Source organism: Pleurodeles waltl, chromosome 3_1, assembly GCF_031143425.1.
Source record: "Pleurodeles waltl isolate 20211129_DDA chromosome 3_1, aPleWal1.hap1.20221129, whole genome shotgun sequence".
Lineage (NCBI taxonomy): Eukaryota > Metazoa > Chordata > Amphibia > Caudata > Salamandridae > Pleurodeles > Pleurodeles waltl.
In genome coordinates this window covers 808,506,205-808,527,020 of record NC_090440.1, presented here as the reverse complement: position 1 = coordinate 808,527,020, position 20,816 = coordinate 808,506,205, and the positions used below count along the sequence as shown (strand labels likewise).

Sequence of the window (20,816 nt, the reverse complement as noted above, 5' to 3'; positions counted from 1 at the left end):
TGTCAGTGGATCTGTGAGTGTCTGAGTGGGTGTGAAAGTAGGTGTGTAAGTCTATGAGTGGGTTCGAGTGGGTGCATGAGTGTCTAAGTGGATGTATGAGTGGGCGCATGAGTCTTTGAGTGCATGTATGAGTGAATGAATTACTGCATGAATGAGTCGTGATTTTTTTTTTTTTTTGCATATTCTCGGATATTCTCAAACATCCTTGAATATCCTAGAATATTCACAAATATCACATGTAGTGAAAAATCATTTTAAAACCATAATCTGACCCACAAACATGCCTATATCACATCCCTGGTGTCACGGTACCTCCACCCTGACCCCTTATGTCAATTTTTTTTTTCAGCAATGCGGACCATGTCCCATTACTCAAAATGGCACAGCAACTTTCTGGTCAGATTGCAAGCAGCCATTCACAGCATTTCTGCTGTTACGTGCATTTGCAAATTCACATCGATAATCGCAAAACATTGCAATGGATCTGCTGCCCTAGATATTAGCATTTATTTCCCCTTTGATATCTCAAAAACTGCTGAAAATACAAGAAAGCACAATCTGAGTACCGAAAGCTAGCTTTCTGCCAAATTTGGTGTAATTCCGTCCTGTGGTTCGGGCTGTAGTCCAATGGGAATTAACACGTGAAATGCACTTTTTTTACACCCTCTTTATCTCGGCCCCCGCTTAACCGATCACCCCAAAACTTTCCATGCACAGGGAAACTTTTGTGAAGATTCGTCAAAATGTGCCAAAGATATAGGCAAGTCAAAAAATTATAATTCTATTGAAACATGGCCCTAACTATAACTACATAATGGCGGCCACCAGTAGGATACATATATATATAAGAACCTAGTGTTTTGCACTCACAGGCTCAGTGACACTGTTGCGCACTCACTGACAGATGGAATCAGGCTGTTACGCACTAACTCAGAGACTCACTGACAGCATTATGCACTCACTCAGAGATGCAGTGAGGGTAACATGGAGTAAGTGACACACCCACTCAGACCCTCGTGCACTTACTCAGAAACTCACCTACATCGTTACACACTCACTCACAGATCACTCATAGATCTACTCGGACTGGCACACTTTCTCACACGCTCAGTGAGACCCTCATGAACTCAGTCACAGATGTACTCATTTACATACAAACTCAGACCCATATTTCATATAGTATATAAATAGTTACTTAAACTTACATATACACAGTGTGAGAAATTCATATATCTCTCTGTCTTAGAATGTTAAAATGGATGTCTGATTTTCTAAATTTTTTAAACATATACCTATTCACTGAAAAAATCCAAAGGTTACATGGATGTTATATTGAGGAAATGGAATTACAAAAACCATAGAAATTCACTGAAAAAAACAAAGGTTAAAGAGACATTAGTTAGGTTAACACTTCAACCCTACAAAATTCAGCAGCTATAGTTAACCATATCATGAGTGATGTAATATGTGAGGTCATAAGCAGTGCATTATGGGGGCACAAGTTATAGTTAGCTCAGTTAACTATAACTTCTGAATTTCACTGGTTTTGTAGACTTGAAGTGATAACCTAACTATGACGTCCCTGTAACCTCTGTTTTTTCCAGAGAAAATATATATATATGCAAACAATACATATATATATCTTTTAACAATATTAGAGTGGAATTTTATTTTTTTCCAATATTTTTATATTTACCATTATAAGGATAGGGACACAATATTTTTGTAAACAATATTTTTGACACCATATTTGTGCTACGTGATATTGTTGATATTGATATTCTGTCAGTGATCCCACACATTAGATTTAACCGATCTGGTTCCTACTACCCTTTGCTAAATTATTCTGCATTTGCAAAAAGAAACCTCTTATGCTCAATAAATAAAATTAACAGAAAAACAACATAATGTAGGTCCTTATCTGGATACTTTTGGTAATCTTTGTAGCACTTTGAAGCTGCATCTCTGGCATATTTGCCCCCAGGAATTAATAAAATACAAATACACAAGGAGCCATCTGACATCAAACAAACTCTTTACATTTGATGAAAAGTCTTTATTCTGAAGAAAGGGTTGGAATTGAGGCACCTATGATTAATGTTCTGACTCAGCACTGCAGAGCCACAACTCAGAACAAGCATTAGCAATGCAACGGGTCTCGCATTTCCCCGAGTTAGAGCTATTAGCAGTTGTAAACTCCCAACCGGACTTTTCTTGCCTCATTAAATGGAAAAAGGTCCACAAACCGGATGAAAAACAGAGAGCCTTGTAGGTTTTCAGTACTTGGTCGCTACGCTCGAGGAGGGCTAACCACCAGAAAAGGCATGACGTATGCATGCCTTCCACTAATGAAAGCAAGCAGATTTTAAAAGGTAAGCCCACGAACCAATGAAAGACACTGATGTGACATGGACGGGGCTCCGAGGCCTTTTCTAACTACTACAGTGCCTCGCAAGCGATACACATGCGCAAGCGCATGCTACGCAGGCTCGACCCTAACAATGCATACCTCTGAAGGCCCAACTAACTGAAAGAACAACACTTAGCCTTTGTAAATATGGTGCAGGGATTTTGGCCTGTTTGGGCCACATTAGCATTAAAACAAAATGCTCTATATGGCACAAGGAGGCGCTAAGGGCTTTTAAATCTGCCTCTTAGTAACCTAAAATCAGTCATGTTGATGAGACTGCTATGTATGTCAGCCTACAGCAGCTGGTCATTGAAAACTCTGAGGATTGGTGTCAGCCGTCAGGAGGGAATCCTGGGAAATCAAAGGTTTCAAGCATACCCCTATAATTTTCAGTCTTGCCTACCCCATCCTGAACTGCTCAGGCAAGACCAACAGAAAGATATCGCAAAAACCAGCAATATTTTTGGCTCCCTGTCCAGAACCCACAACCCATCCCTCTGTTAACACACAGTGATTATTGCCACCAATTCAATGGGTGCCTGGAGATCTTCTTTCCAATACCAGTAAAAAAGCAAACTGAACTATATAGACAATTCTACTACCACGCATTCTCATTATAAGGTTTTTTCATCAGCAACTCACAAACAGTACACATAGAGACTTCTGCAGCAAACACATGATTAGCAATGTCATTATTCTTACCTTAAAAAGAATGTATAATATATACAGAAGGATCCCAAACCCATACACTGGAATTATCTGCCCAAGAAGGTTCTGTCTTGTGGCCCCCCCAACTCCAGTGCCCCCTTTTGCCTTGGACACAGCTTCTGTGAGATGGGATCTTGGAAAATTAGAGCCTGGAGATCTGCCATCTGAGATCTTTGGATGCATTGTTGGAGGAAAACGTCCAGGGCTGCCTGTAAAAATATAAAATACACACAAATGTTTGCAGAACAAGAAAAGTATATTACACCCATTCTCATGTCATGCATTTCCAGAAATAGGTAGCTGGAAAAGAGTCGACAATAGCCCTATAAGCAAAGAATGCCAAAACAATGCCAATTACAAAACAGTATTCCCCGAGCAATCACATATCCCAGGTTCTTGCATCCAATCTAGGTTTTAGCTTTGCCTATGGGATTCATAGTCCCACTATTTCAATATAACTCTTGATTACAAGCCCCACAACGCAAATTAAAAACCTGGCCTGGTTACAAAACTCACACATGGACCTGGGGAACTTGAGAACAATGTATTCCTGTTTCCTTAAAATTGCAAATAAAATCTGATATCACACACCTTCCTAGGTGAGACACTATGAAGAGTTAAACACAGCACGGGTGCCCCCTCAAATAGAACAGGAGTGCCCATTCACCCTAGACCTCCCTGTCTCTATGCTTTTGCACTAAATAATGCTGGGGGGCTTGACCCGCATCTCAACACAAATTAAATACAATGGGTGATTATGGAGATTCCTTCTGGGAAAATTCCAGGCCAAAACAGAATTCCTTTTGAATTCTATAAAAAATTACATCTCACGCTTCTTTTTATTCCTTTTTGTTGTATATTGAGAGGTCTGGCATAGTGGCTATACTTAAAGAAGGGGCCCTTTACCACCTATACAAATCATATAGACCAGTTTAATTTATAAACACCAAAACTAAACCCTTTTCTAAAATCCTTCCGAATAGAGAAGCAAAGAAGGATGATGGCATATGATGTTAAAATACATTATATGACAAGCAGGGCGATTGAGAGAGGTGATAATGCAGTGGAAATGGATAAATATGCAAACTGGTAGGAGTACTAAGTGAGAGAAACAATATTTTGTAAAATAATGAACATTTTAGAGCTTTCAAACCGGAGATGTGTGTGTTTTTATCAATGTGTGTGTGCATATATGCCAGGAAAAATCAGACAGGCACCTCACCATACACGACTCAAAGCAACTGAACCCAACAGAAAATACATTTATTGGGTGGAGGGGTGTAACAGCCCAAACACCCCGTGAAGCTATGCCCCTATCCACATGGATTAAAATTGCTTTATGCCAGGATGGAGCACTAGCCTCTGCACATTGCAAGTGGCCTTAACACAAATGCATTGGTTGGAAGGGTTGGAAAGGCATTTGGTACAGTGCACTGGCCCGTTATGCTCACAGTGCTTAACAGAATAGAATTTAGCTGATGCTTTCTCGAGTTTGTGAAGGCATTACACACTTCCTTAGGGGCTCTGCCTGTCCCTTATTAGATTGACCACAGCACAAATCATCTGATTCCATTTTCTCCGCTCCTGTTTGCTCTAGTTATTGAGGCACTTGCAGAATGGATCAGGCGTGACTCAGGGGCATACGAATTTCACTAGTCCAGTCCCAATGATCACTTTATATGTAGTCGACCACCTATTTTTTCTGCAGCAACTGGAGTTTTCTATCCCAAAAATATTACACATTTTTCAGGTCTATGTGTTGTAAGGTGAAACTATATTAGTAGAAGGTTGAAGATAATAGAATTTAGAGTGTGGAAGGCAGAGGAATTCGAGTGGGGGGAAACGGTCATTCAAGGAATGGATATTGGAAGATACAAACGTGTATGCCGCAGTTGGAAATAAACCCATCCTAACTTTATTGGTGTCAGTTTTCTACACTATGGTGAGGCCTCTTGTCTTATGGTCAACTGGGGAAAGTCGACATTTATGTCCCTTGTGTGATTCCTGTCACAAAACGCTCTTATATCTCAAAATTGAAATTAGCTCCAACTAATTCTAAATATCAAAAATTTCAATTATGCCCATCTGCAGAGCGCCATCCTATGCAACACAGAGGCTTGGGCTAAATTACTACTTAATATTTTGGGATGAGGTGTTTTGTTTCAAATGATGATCCTCCCTCAAATTCTCAATGTCACCGAGAACCGCCTCTAATATCCCCCTGCATTTCTTCTCCTTATTGCAACACACCCTCATGTGCTTCTTATGCACAGGTGACACTCCACTTGTCTATCTAAATGCACACAGGCCACATTTGACAGTGGACTGGGTATTCTCAATCTGCAGCTTTACTATTGGGATAACTCATTCTCCTGAATGATTGGCTCTTTATTGATAAGAATGACAAAGCTGTGCATTTAGTGTTCCACTTACTGTAACCGTATGATCTGCACTCTCTCATTATTGGTGCACAAATTGAGCATGTACTTCCTAAAATAAGAATAATTTCACTAGAGAGTTGGAAAGAATTGAATAAGCATATGGGTTGGCAAGGTAGAGTGACTTCAGAAACCCCCAGGTAGCATGGTACACTCCTTACCACATGAAATCTATTGAACAACTGTCAGTTGACTTTGCATTACACAAACGTTTTTTTGAATTGGCTGCTAGGGCATGCCCTTGAGAATCACAAAGTTTTGCTCAAAATGGTGCTGGAGTTTCACTCGCTAGAGGCAAAAAAATAGAACAATGTGTGGATAAGGAATAACAAGTGTTTAAGTACTCTTAGTCTCAATTCCCATGATCCTTTTCTCTGCCTCAGGGAACAGTCAGAGAAGGACTTGGAACTTCTGGATGACAATGATTGGACTGAAACCAGAAACCAGAATGGTCCCACAAGTAATGGCCATTTCAGCCAGACTCAGACTCATTCAACACCGATGGAACACCCATAGAATGCCTGCCTTGCGCAAAGTAGTCCAATGATTTGCAGTGTGTTGCATTACTCCAGATTTTTTAAGCCATGCAAAATGGCTTTCCGTAGCTTCACAAAATCTAACTTAGAGGTTTGCATCACACAGGTAACACGTTGCATGGTGCAAGCATGAGACAAAGCTCTCATAAATATGCCACACTGATTGGAGTTGCCAATCATTGCTACATACTGGGATAGTAGAAACACACAACTTGAAAGTGTACTGAACTACAAATTAGCATTGGAACCTAGGGCTGCCCTGTCTGAGATTATGGACAGTTGGGAGGGGAACAGCAGCAATCATTTGTTGACATGCTTAAGCTATTTGATTCCAAAAAGTAAAATGGCAAAACACTGGAAGAGAAGCACCCACCTCTTCCCCTCCCCTACAGTAGATCTAACTAGACTCTTACATAACACTGCACACAGAAATAATTGGGGATACAGGCTGTGAACTTTTTATCACCTTTCTTTTTGGGACTAAATGTGTGATGATTTGCACAAACAAAAGAATTACAATACCAGTTGCTTAATTTTGCAGGTATATATGATTGTTTTAAGTGGAAATGCATATGGGAAGAATTATTAACAAAAATGTACAATAATCTGATAATATAAGCCTGAGAACCTAGACTTTGGAGAAATAGAACACTTTAAAAAAAACATTACTTTGAAAATTTGATGATTACCATGTTAAAAATGCACCAGAAACAGGATAGAGTCCCAAATCAGGTGGTGTTTTTTTTTTTTTTTTACACAGCCAGCGATAGCTCCTGAATAATTATGTAGCTATAATTAGATCCAATACTACATTCACAAGACATTTTCTGTTTTGTTTGATGGATCTACAAAAACGTCTCCAAAAAAAGAACATGCACTTTGCTCCTCAATACAGAAAAAATATGGCTGAATGTGATTACACCGAACTTGGAATGAAAGTAGAATATTACTCAAGGAAGTGCCTTTGCTTGATTCAGTGTAAATTCATCTATCCAGCTGGCTGGGGGCAGGGTCTCAATGGAAGCCGGGCCCTACAGCAAGCCCTGCTGCACATAGCCGAAGTTCATGTACAGCTCCGATGACCTTCCACAGGTGATTGGGTGCAGGTACTTACTAGAATCCAGGCCCTGCACCCAACTCTCGCAGAGGGTAAGATGTAGGGCCTGTGCCTGCAGTCAATCCCCACTATCCCAGGTAGAAGGGTGCACATTGCTGTGGTTGACCTCCAGCAGATTATTTAGTGCATGATCCGACAAATGGCATGCGCTGAAGGGGATGGACTACCTGTGGGTGGTTGTGCACATACAACACCCACTGCACACAACAGAAGGCTGTGCACTGCAGGATAGACTATCTGTGGATGATGTGCGGACAAACCCCACTGAGTACGACCAAAGGGGCCAACCCATGCAAAAGGATGAAAACAGAGACAGAAAGCAGAGGCAAGATCCTGAAGGTTGCTACCACTGCACATGGTGAAAGGTTGTGCACTGTAGGAGCTGGCCCACCTGCTGAAGCCCTACAGGCACTCCCTTCATTGCATGACAGAAGGCCCAGAGGCCAGGTCCTGCGAGTTACTGCTGCAGAAGACAACCAAAGCCTGGAGGGTGGGGCACATTATAATCTTTGTATACTACCATAAGTAATGTAATCAGTGAAGTCTTCAATTATGCCATTTGAGATGTTATCAGTGGTATCATTGATGAAATTTAACGTCATGAATGATGTTATACTATAGGTTGTAAGCAGTGGAAGGCAGGGAATGTGAGCCATGGTTAGTTTACCTAACCATAACTGGTGAATTTCAGTGGCTTTTATGTTTTGTAACGTTGCTTTAACTGTTTTTTCCAGTGATTTGCTATGTTTTACGAAGTGCACATGCTCATTGCATCTCATCAGCTATTTACACACATTCCCTGTATAGCACTGCATAGGCTCTGTGGCCACTGAACATGATCATCGGCCATCTAAAATATTGAGTGGCTGAGGGCCTGACCAATGGCCTGGTTGTGCACGCAACTTGCATCAGGCAGTTAACCCTTGCTCTTAGTCAGTTTATATTTGAGGAATGTTATTTGGCTTTGAAATAGAAGGATTTTGGTTCTTTTTCCAATTGTATTTCTGAATATTTCACTTTTTTAAAAACGTTTTTGTTCATGGCTGGAACTGTTTTGACAATAATTAAAAAGGGTTTCTTTTTGAATTGTAAAGAAAACTTACTTCTTATTGTTTTTCAAATTGAAAAAGAAGACTATTAATACAAGTAAAAAGAAAACATCTGTCAAAAGAGCTTCATTTCTGAAACATCCAATTTATTTTGCATCTTTGGAAAGGCTTACAGACAAGCTAATAAGAGTCCAAAAATTGATTTAGGATGTTGTACTACTCCTTGTTCTCAAAGCCCACAGCACACTGTCAGAATCATTGGTCAAGGGGTGTTTTAATGATTTTTGGATTTTTTACCATTAGCTTGTGTTTCACTCTAACACCTAAACATAACGTTTCTTCAATTGTTGGATTTTTCAGTTTTTCTAAACATAAGTAAAGGTCTTAGAACATAGCCTATTTTAACATATTTTTTATTTGTTTATGATATTATATAGAAGCACGAAGTACTTAATGGGGCCATGTTGTGCCTTTTCACCCTTCTGTATGGTGCAGGCACTTGCATGTGCAATTTGTGTACAAAAACATGAGACAGTGCTTACAGGTTAAATCTTATCAGGTTAGGCATGTATCAATAGCAGCTGGCATGTGGCACCAAAATCAAATTTACTATCATGATTCCTCTGCCTTCCAATCTGTATGTCTCATAATGTTTCCAGGATCATCAAGATAAAGCATAAAGTTTCACCAGCTCCACAGAGTCCCCACTGTTCTGGAACAGGGGGTAACCAACACTGTGCCCGTAGCTTAAATTTCCTTTGCATTAATTCATTTTACTACTTTACAAATTTTCCTGATACACCTTGTTCATGGTGGTCTTGTGTCATCTTTGGTCAGTTTGTTAAGAAGTATGTCCCACCCTGTTACACGCAAACCATATCTATTTTTATCATTTAAATCTGAAGGTACCTATCCGCTCCCTCACCTCATCTTTTTAGGTTATCCCTCCATTCTGTGGAGAGCTGTTACTCTTACATGATATTGTGATGTACCTTTTCACAAATATCATAGCTAGGTCTGCAAATTTTATGCCTCCTTTTACCTTTTGCTCCTTGATAATTTACCCAGAAGAAAGGCCTTAGGGTCTTTCTTTAGTGTAATCCCATGGTGTGATTTTTTCTGGTTTAGGATGCATGGCCAGTAGAGTGGGAGAGCAGGCTATACACAAAACATGTGCAGGAGATCAGTGTTTTCATCTAAGCAGCAGGGACATCTCTCTAACACCATCGGAACTATTTTATGTAATTTACTGGGTGTTTTTAGACACCAAATTGGGGTAGTCTATAATTTGATGTCATTAGTCATCTGTTATGATGTTGTCTAGATCATCAACCCACAAATCATTAGCTGTTGATGACTTCTTAGTCTGGGAAATCATCGCTCTATACAAATGATTTACTACTGTTCTACTGTCACTGACACTACCGTATGTAACACTTCATGCTGCATCAGCACCTCTGGGTACTCATCCCAGGACTCTTGTATCAATCTTACCAACACATTGTATATCTTCTCAGCAAGGATTTAAAATGTACAGATCTTCCAGAACATCCTCCAAGCTGGTAGCTCCCACCCTGCTCCACATTTGTGCATCTGTTCACTCAGCAAGCTTATTAAATGTCGAGATCACCCCAAGAGCACCTCAGGGGTATATGCGACCCGTGTAAGAGTGCGGATGAGGGCTTTCTTCCAACTATTTTGCAAATTCTATGAGCTTAGGGAGCTAGACATGTCTACTGTATGGTTCATATTGAACTCTCAACACACTCTCCCAGAAATACCCATCTCCCACATCTATTGATTACTGGCACCTGCCACCCACCTATCCAACTTCTACAGCTGATCTACTATGTAACATAATTCAGAATCAGCTGAAATTTCTTCCAGAAAGCCACCAACTCTTGTATACCCACCACCACCATTACCTTCTCTAGCTTTACCTCAATCAGGTCAGCATTGGTATGATATATCTGTGTGCCGAAATACCGAAATGCCACCTAAGCGATAAGACTGGTAATCAGTCTGCTAAGTTTGGTTCAAGCTCCCATTAGAGGTACACAACAAGACCGTGCATAATTAACCTGTAATCCAGACTACCTCAAATTTCCTCAAGATCTCCAACACCTGTGGAACTGCTGTTGCACATTATATAAATACAACAGAATATCATCTGCATATAATAGCAATATATGTAGTTTGGTGTCCACCCTGACACCTTAACCAAAAACGTGTTGCCTGAACATTGACACCATTAGCACCATTGCCAAGGCAAACAGCAGGCGTGACAGAGGGTAGGTATCTTCGTCTAGTTCCATGTTCTATTGGATATTGCTCTGAGATAACCTTCCTAGTCCGAATTCTGGCTTTGGGGCAACTATACAACAATCATATCAATTTCAATATGCTTGCCACTAAACTTGTCTCATCTACTACTGCAAATACACACTTTCACTGCTAAGATTCGAATATCTTCTCCATGTCGATTGATATCACTCCTATCTAATCACCCTTGGTAAATTCTCGTAGGATGTGAACAAGACGCCGGGCATTTATAGCCTTACAGATAGTGGGAATAAATCAGGTCTGATCATTGTTTACCAGACTGGTCATCATGGGGATATCAAGTTCCCTATAACTTTGTCCAGGATCTTGTAATCCAAATTCAACATGGATAATGACCTATATGATGTAAGTGCCAACAAATCCTGACAGGCCTTCAAGGGGAGCATGATTACAGCTTCTCTTATACGCACTGACAGCATACCTTAAAGCACCACATCCATGTAGGCGTTCGTAAGCTTAGGTGCCAACAGGTAAGCATTTGCACTGAAAAATTCTGCCAGTTGCTAATCCTTTTATGGCTTATAGGATTTCTTAAGCATGGTATTCAGAGCTGGTGCCTGCAGTTCATTCAATCTCACTAAACTTGCCCTCTATATATACTCCTTCATACAGTCATGCATTGCATTTTCCATGCCCTTGTAGAGATATTGGTAATATTGGGTCTCCACTGTGTTTATTTGGTCTTGTGTCACAGTCTCATGTCCAAGAGAAGGGACCTCACAGCCATCATGGGTTCTCTGTACAGCCAACAATGAAAAAAAAGCCCCCAACAGAAGAGATAAATAGGGCAAAGCATAATTATACAGTAGTTGGTCTCTGCTCCCAATCAGAAAAAGGAGGAACTAACAGGCATGAATGACCACTAGCAAGGAAGGATTTGTAAATGCCACTGAAATGAGCAAATCAAATGCTTTAAGCCCAGTAAGAAGTATACTAAAAGTATATAAGAGGTTTTACCCTTATGCTCGACCTACAAAGGCTTCTGTCTGGACCAAAAGCTACCTTTCTGCCAAATTTGGGGTAATTCCGCCCAGGTGTTGAGGCTGCAGTTGTGTTCAAAATCCCAGTGGGGCAAGGAAAAGGGGGGTCGAAAAGGTGCGTTTCCAATATTAATTCCCATTGGGATTTTTAACGGGTCTACAGCCCGAATCACTAGATAGAATTACACCAAATTTGGCAGAAAGATAGCTCTTGGTCCAGAAAGCACCCTTTTTTCTATTTTGTTTAAATCCGTTCAGTAGTTTTTGAGAAGTTGAAGAAAATCCTATTTTGTATATATAGAGACGCGAAGGCTCCGTGAACCCTCACAATATTGTGCTGAGATCTGATTGGCTGCCAACACTTCAACAAAATTTAAAATAAGAAAAGGGGCCAGGGTAGGGACATCCTGATCCTTTAGCTCTGGTGAAAAAAAGCATTTTTCTTTTTGAATTTTCAGGGGGAATCGTAGTGAATCGTAGTGGATCCACCAAAAATTCAAAAACAAAAACCAAGCATGGGCTCCAGTGCTTGCTTCCCTAAAGCCCCCGTGTAGCCAGGTCCTGAGGCCATTTAAATTTTGAATGGGGTGGGCCCCCCTGAAGCCTGGGGATTGCCACCTCCACGGGGCCAAGTTTAAATCCAATGCTGGAATGCCGACCTGCAGCCCCAGGGTCCACCACCTCCCTGGGCCTTTCAATAAATATGGTGCAGAGAGCTGCGTCCCTCCCTCCGCAGTGCCAGGGACTGCAACCTCCCCGGGGGTACAATAAAAGAGCAAAGAGGGACAGTTTCAGACCCCGAGCCCAGGGATCATCACCTCCTCAGGGCAATGCTCAATGGAGGGGGACCAAGCTGCCCCCCTTGAGGAGCTAATAATGGCTGTGGGGACCGCCACCCACCAGTTCCGACCCCTGGGACATAGCTATTTGCTTTTACTTGGTGGGAGCTGACAGGTGAATTTCTATGGTTTTGTACATTTAAAATGTGAGCCTCACTAAAACGTCTCTGGAACCTTTGGTTTTTAAGTGAATATGTATGTACATATCTCTTAGGTAATATATATATTACCTACTGGCAGTCGTGAGTAGGTAGTTTTGGTTAAGCCCTAGCTCCCATAGGAAGAGCATATTTATTTGCCTATTACTTTGGCGCCATTTGAAGAATCATGATGAAATTTTCAAAACCTGCTTGCTACTCACTTCCACTGCTGTTGGGAAAGTTTTGGGGTGATTCATTAAGCGGAGGCCTAGAAAAAGGGGTGGCCCCAAAACTTGTTTTCCCCATGCAATTTCCCATTGGTATTTTATACATGACTGCAGCCCGAATCGCTGGATGGAATTACACCAAATTTGGCAGAAAGCTCAATTTTGGTCCATAAAGAGTACTTTTTATAATTTGGTATAAATCAACTCAGTAGTTTTGAAGATAGTAAAGGAAAAAGAAATATAGATATCTATGGCTGCAGATCCTTCCCAGATACATTCACTGAGGATCCATTGATCCGGGGGTAAAGCAAGGCACTGATTGTCTGGCCGCAAAGTTGTGCCCATCATTTTCTTTCTCTCATGAGGCTAAGGGGGAAACAATGAAAAAATGGCATAAGGGGTATCCTGACCACATAGGACAGATGAAGTGGTCTCTGAGGGACCCCTCTGCTCACAAAATAAAACTGGTCCAACAAGCCAAGCAACAATTATCTTTCTTATGCATCCCTGTGCAACAAAATGAAAAACTGCAGCCTCCATTGAGTCACACAAACTACTATTTGGAGGATATGATATTTGATCCCTAGGACAAAAATAATAATCTCAGTTTGTATAACAATATCAATGATTGCCTCCACTTTGGTCTACATATGTAGCACAATCAAACTAAAAGTTGCAAGGAAGCCCAAAAAGTAGACTGAATATGTAAAGTTTCGGAATTACTACATGAACGACTAAACATATTTATGGTCACATGATGATGTAACCCAATAAATAAATACATATCAAATACAACAGATAAACAGAGATAAATCATGTTAAATCTGATTGCCACACTACATTTTGAGATGAAGTAAATGTTTGTGGCGAATCCTTAAAGGAGGGCAAAGATAAAGGTGGTCCTAAAATACATTTGTCTTCCAATGAACTTTCCACAGACTATTGTATTTGACGTAGTGCAAAAATGGCTGAATAGATTTACATGTAGTTTGGCAGGATTATACTTTATGGTGCAGAAATGATGCTTTTTGAGTATTGCAGGTAAGTAGGGTAAGTAGGTTTTAAGTTATAATGCATTTAAACCTACTGATATATGTCACTGCAGTACTTTCGTGGAATTTTACAAATAATTTTACAAAACTACTGTGGAACATGGTCGTAAACTTATTTTGAAACATATCAATGAATTTAAACAAACTTCCCTACCTTTTACCACTCAAATAAAATGATAATATGAAGGGACAAACTACTTAACTATATCGAAGGCCCTAAGACTGACACAGCCAAAGTATAATAAAGACCCCATGGCTGCCCTTTCATTCTTTAAAAACAGCCATTACTTAATTATGCACTGGCTTGTCATTGCCATGTACCATGGTATAATGCATAGTTATCACAGTATACCATGGCCCAAAATATAACTAAGGCCTAGCTGTATTATTGGATTGTGGTACCCTTGCATTACTCATGGTGTCACATGGACAATGCAATACTTATGATGGATTTACAAAGGAACGCAAGGTAACCATGCATTGCCCTGCATTGATTGGTAAATCTGGAGAAACACAAGGCAGTGCAATTGATAGTTTTGTATTACACTGCACACCATAATCTACATTGTTGCTAAATTTCACATACGTATGTATGCCACACCACTGTAACCACTCCCCTATACTATTCCACTCAACACCACTCCACTTTATGCCTCTCCACTGTACGAGACACCACGGTATGCCTATCCTGTCTATGTCACTCCACTATGTGCCACTCCAGAGAACACTATTCCAGTATAAACTATTCCACTGTACACGATTCTACTGTACGTCACTGCATTTAGCTCTATTCTGCTGTGTGTCACTCCACTCTACAACACCACACCATACTCTATTCCACTGTATGGTGCTCCACTGTATGCTCCACTGCCCAATGTATGCTATTCTACTCTCTGCAACTTCATTCTACGCTATTCGATTGGATCCACTCCAATGTACATCATGACAATGTATGCTCTTACACTTTACCCCAAGATATTATATGCCACTCCAGTCTGACCCACTCCATTATACGCAACTGCACTGTACGCTACTCCACTATACACTAGTGCAATCTACACCACTTTACTGTATGCTATTGTGTACACTGTACACAACTCCATTTGACGCAAGTCCACTCTATGCTTTTTCACTGTATGCAACTCCACTCTATGCCTTTTCAGTGTATGCCACTCCACTGTATGCCATTCCTCTTTATGCTACTCTAGTATTTGCCTTTCCACTCTATACCTATTCTACTGTATGCCACTCCACTGTAAGCTACTCCACTCTATGCTGCTCAGTGTATGGCACTCCACTCTATGCCACTTCATTGTATGCTATTCAATTGGAACCCACTCCAATGTATGACACTCCGCTGTATGTTATTAAACTCTACCCCCACGCCATGGAATGCCACCCCAGTCTACTCCACTCCATTATATGCTACTCCACTATACACTATTACCCTCTACGCAACTCCACTCTAAGCCAGTCTACTCTACGCTATTACACTGTATGCAACTGTACTCTACACTTATCCAGTTACACCACTCCACTGTATGCTATTCCACTCTACCCTCTTCCACTGTATGCTGCTCCTCTGTATTTTACTACATGAGACGCGATTACACTTTACGTCACTCCACTGTATGCTACTACACTATGAGCTGTTACATGCTATGCAACTCCACTGTATGCCACTTCAATCCATGCTACTCCACTCTACATTATTCCACTTTATGTCACTCTACTATATGCTACTACACTTTACGCCACTCCAGAGTACTCATTTCTATTCTATATAATTCCACTCAACAAAAATCTACTATACTCTATGCCACTCCATTAGATTGTACACCACTCTATCCCCGTAAATCTTCTGTCCAAATTTGCACTCAATTCTATGCCCATATACTCTATTGTAGAACACTCTACTCCACTCTATGACTGTTACCAGAACTGTGCAACACAGCAATCTACTCTACTGTATGATACGCCACTACATTTATAAAAGTTTCCTCAACTCTAAGGTAAACCACTTCAATGTATGCCAACCCACTCTACACTAATCCACTGTACCCTACTTCACTCTCCACCTCTCCACTGCACACCATTTCAGTCTGCTGCTCTCTACTGCACACCACTCCACTGTACGCTATTCCACTCTGTTCCACTCTACTCTTCTACATTCCACTGTACAGTATTCCACTGTACGCCATTCCAATGTATGCTACTCCACTTTACGGTAACCCACTCTACACCACTACAGTATGCACGGCTCCACCCTACGATGCTCTATTGTATGAGAAGGAACGTCCACTCTATAAAAGTCTACCACACTTCATGGCACTCTATGACACTCTGCTCCAGTCAATACTCGTGCATTCCACTGTCAAACAGTGATCTCCACTCCATGCCTGTACACTTCAATGTACAACACTCTAGTCCACTATACAACACTTTTCTATATGACACAACTCTCCACTGTACTCTATGAGACCCCACTCCAATTTATAACAGTTTACTACCTTTGGTGTGCTAGTACATACCACTCCATGACATTCTATTTCATGTCACACCAATACACACTATCGTACTTTACTCTATACTACGTTACAATACTCCACTCGTCACTGCTCCACTGTACGAGACTTTACCTCATTCAGTGCTACTATACTACAATCCTCTCTACACAACTCCACCGTTTCACACACTAATGTACTCTATGCAACTCCACACTTCAACACTCTACTATACTGTACACCACTGTCAGAGACTTTACTCCTGTCTATACCCCTTCACTCCACTGTAGAACACTACACTATACTGTATGCTAGTTTACAACACTCGTCTCACTCTATGATACTCTAGCTCAGTATACAACATTGTACGCAACTCTTTGTGTGCCATTGCACCCCACTTTACTCCACTCTAACACAATACTCCACTAGTCCACTATACGGCACTCCACTCCACACCACTCAATGCTATTGTATTGTATAGCACTGTATGCCAATCCACTGTACCACATTCTACAACACTGTACTTTACTCTACACCATTCCACAAACACCAACTAGACTGTATGCCACTCTACTCAATTGTAGTATACATCACTTTTCAATACTGTTCGACATCCCACTACACTCTACTATGCAATACGGTAGTTCAATTTATGACACTGTACTCAACTGTCTGCTACACCACTCCACTGTACTGCACTCCACACCACTACAATCTACAACACGCCACTCCACTTTATGACTCTTCACTCCACTCTATGCTACCCCACTCTAGTGTATTCCACTCCATTATACTCCACTCTACTACACTTTATCCTACTCTATGGCACTGTACTGTGGTCTGGTCTACGCCGCTCTATGGTCTGACACTCTGCTTCACTGTTTGCAGTTCTGCTCTACTACACTCTATTCTACTCTATTCTACACCACTCTACAACACCCTGCTCATCCATTCTACGCCACTGTATTACACTGTATGACACTATGACACTCAAAGAAACAACACTCAACTTCTCTCTATGATACAACACTCCACTATGTGACATGGCAGTCCACTCCACAACACTCTCCTCCACTGCACTCTCTGACACTCCACTTGAAAATACTTTACTCTATGGCACTCTATTTCACCATACTCCACTCTAAAACACACTACTACACTCTGTGACAGCCTATGTCACCCTAGTCTACTGTTCGACACTCCATTCCACTGTACAACTTATTGCTCCAGTCTACGATACTTAACTCTAATATATGAGACACCATGCCACTACATTATATAACGCCTTACCACACTGTACAATATGGTACTGCGCTGTACTCTACTCCACTCGGTTTAAAAAAACAATACTCCAGTCTACAAAAACAGACTTTACAACACTCTCCTCCACTGTAATGTTCGACACTCCACATAACAATTTTCCTCTTGTGACACTGGACTCTACGATCTGAAATACATTTCATTAAACATTTTAGAAAAAGTGACATTCAATGAAAGACCAAAAGTTAAATCTTAGCTATAGTTAGGAAAACTTATTTCCCCCATACAAATCAAGTTTAAACTAATAAAATTCTAAAGTTATAGTTATAACTTTCATTTACAATTTATCCACCACCTTCAAATTATAAGTAGCAGAGCTCATTGCACACTCATTTCAGCTTGTTAATCAGACAACACTAATTCTAATATATATATATATATATATATATATATATATATATATATGAAAACAATTCCTTAAAGGATCATTAAGGCTCCAGCACTCCACGATGGTTTAAGGGGTTTATTTTAACAAAGCAGGAACGCATTTCGGCGTGACCGCCTTTATCAACCTGGAGAGGTAGAAACGAGAGAGAGAAACGCCAAACGAAGTGTTTATATATATATATATATATATATATATATATTATTATATATATAAACTTCATACAATTTTCATAACATATACTTCAGCCGGTTCAGCTGCTGTCTTAAAAGTGTCAGGGTGATCAGTCAAGTGAGGGGCAGGGAAAAAGGGGGAGTCCCAAAACACATTTTCCGTATGCATTTTCCCATAGGGAGTTTGAGCACGAATACAGCCCAAGCGCCTGGACAGAATTACACCATGTTTGGCAGAAAGCTAGCTCTTGTTCCGGAAAGCATGCTTTTTGTGACTTTGTGTAAATCTGTTCAGTGGCTTTAGAGATCTTAAAGGGCAAAAAATATGGCTATCTAGGGACACAGATTCTCCCTGGATCCACCGTGGTTTGATCCACAGAGCCACGCACCACAGGAAGAATATGATTGGCTGCCCAGCAAGTGACAGAGAAGTTGCAGCCACCACTTTGTTTTATCGGGAACTGATCCCCAGGGCTGACATGTGGGGGGGCAATGGACATGATTCTAAAGCTATGATTTTTCAAAGTTTAGAAAAGATATGCTATCCGAGCGTAATTTTGCACCATAGGAATCAATGGTAAAGTCTTTTCAAATGCATATAAAATTAGGCAATGCTCTCACAAGTGTCACCTTTTATTTTTAGGTTGAGGTCGTCGAGATGTCCTGTGGGCCAGCTGGGGAACTTCAGGCAGTTCCAGGTTCAAGGAGAAGCAGCGGCAGAAAGTCTTGGAGCTAGTACACAACGGAGCGGGAGACGAGTTGGAAACACACTCACAGATGGACTTAAAGGTAAGCCCGGTGGATCCCCTTGAAGGGAGGAGGTCGCAAGGGATTAGGGACCTCTAGAGCACAGCTGCTTGATCGATGTATGGGACAGATTCATCAGCCAGGAGTCCTTGGAGCCAGTAGCAGGTCAACTGGAGGGTGGATTGCAGGTCAGCAGGGATTTAACTAGTCGTCATTTGAGCACAAAAAGGTTTATGGTAATCAAACAAAATGTAAATAAAAAAAGTATACAAATTGAGGTTTTACCTTTTGCAGAAGTAAATAAATATAGAAAATGGATGGCAGTAAATGAATTGGAAATTATACGTCAAGCTAACACAATAAATAGTAAGTGTTACAATATATTTAATATAATTGGAGCACAGAGGCATGCTGGCACTTATATGGTATTACAATAAATTAATTATTTAATCACTATAAAAACACTCAGAGATGTGGTGTGTTAAACTTAATGGGAATTTTGTCCCTAAAACCAAACGTTTTATAAATGGATATAGAAGGTGATAGTTTGGGGAAGATGTTTTAGCCATTGTTGAACCTTAGAAATAAATTATATGGGTTTGGATTATCAAAAAACTATGGGGGTCATTAAAACATTGGCGGTAAAAGGTGCTTACCGCCGTGCAGAAGACCGCCAATACACCGCAGCGGCGGCAGCATTCCGCCACAGCTATTATGACACACATCTTGGAATCCGCCGAAATTCAGACACCCACACAACACCGCCACACCAAAGGTCAGTGATAAACTGGCGGAAACAAATCCTCCACCTCCACGCCAACAGAAACACACCCATGCTATTACGACCCACGAATCCACGCGGCGGTCTTTCAAGCGCAGTATTCCATTGGCGGTACACACCGCCGCGCTCAAAATACACACACATCTCCAAAACACCGCCACATTGGACAATTACAAATACACACACCTGATACACATACACACACCACTCCCACACACCCAACACAATATAAAACACACACCCACATCACCCACAAACCCCTACGACCAAAAATTAGACACAAAGGCGACAGAGAGAGAGCACAGAATAGACAACCCCACTACACAGAGGCACACAACACCATCCCCCACACAACATCCACGCACAAAACACCACACACCACTACACTCACCACACTCATCACCACATACACCACCCCACACATCAACCACCCCACCCCATGGCACGCCAAAGACACCCCCGCTTCTCCGAGGAGGAGCTCAGGGTCATGGTGGAGGAAATCGTCCGGGTAGAGCCACAGATATTTGGCTCACAGGTACAGCACACATCAATAGCCAGGAAGATGGAGTTATGGCGCAGAATAGTGGACAGGGTGAACGCCATGGGACAGCACCCAAGAAATAGGGAGGACATCAGGAAGAGGTGGAACGACCTATGGGGGAAGGTGCGTTCAACGGTCTCCAGGCACAACATCGCGGTACAGCGGACTGGCGGCGGACCCCCACCTCCTCCCCCACAACTAACAACATGGGAGGAGCAAGTCTTGACCATCTTGCATCCAGAGGGCCTCGCAGGAGTCGGTGGAGGATGGGACACTGGTAAGTCAAATCTTAACTATCATATCCCCCACCCTACCTGCATGCTATCACACACCCCCTCCCCTATCACTACAACTTCGCACTAATGTACCTATGACACAAACCACCCATCCCAACACCAAGCCCTGCATGACACTACTAAGCATGGACACCCCTCACTAAAGCATGCCCACTGCACATACCCAGTACACCCCCCCAACCATCACCACACAAACTCACACACAGGAATGCATGCACTGGGGTACACAA

General features: G+C 41.4%; 1 protein-coding gene across 1 annotated transcript in view; it reads right to left on the bottom strand.

Annotated features, from left to right (window-relative positions):
• RIC3 (RIC3 acetylcholine receptor chaperone) overlaps nucleotides 1-20,816 on the bottom strand; it is a 267,543-nt gene that overhangs the window by 209,621 nt on the left and 37,106 nt on the right. The window contains exon 2 of the mRNA XM_069223683.1: nucleotides 3,113-3,327. Within this exon, the coding sequence (XP_069079784.1) occupies nucleotides 3,113-3,327 (215 nt within the window). The remainder of the gene's footprint in view (nucleotides 1-3,112; nucleotides 3,328-20,816) is intronic.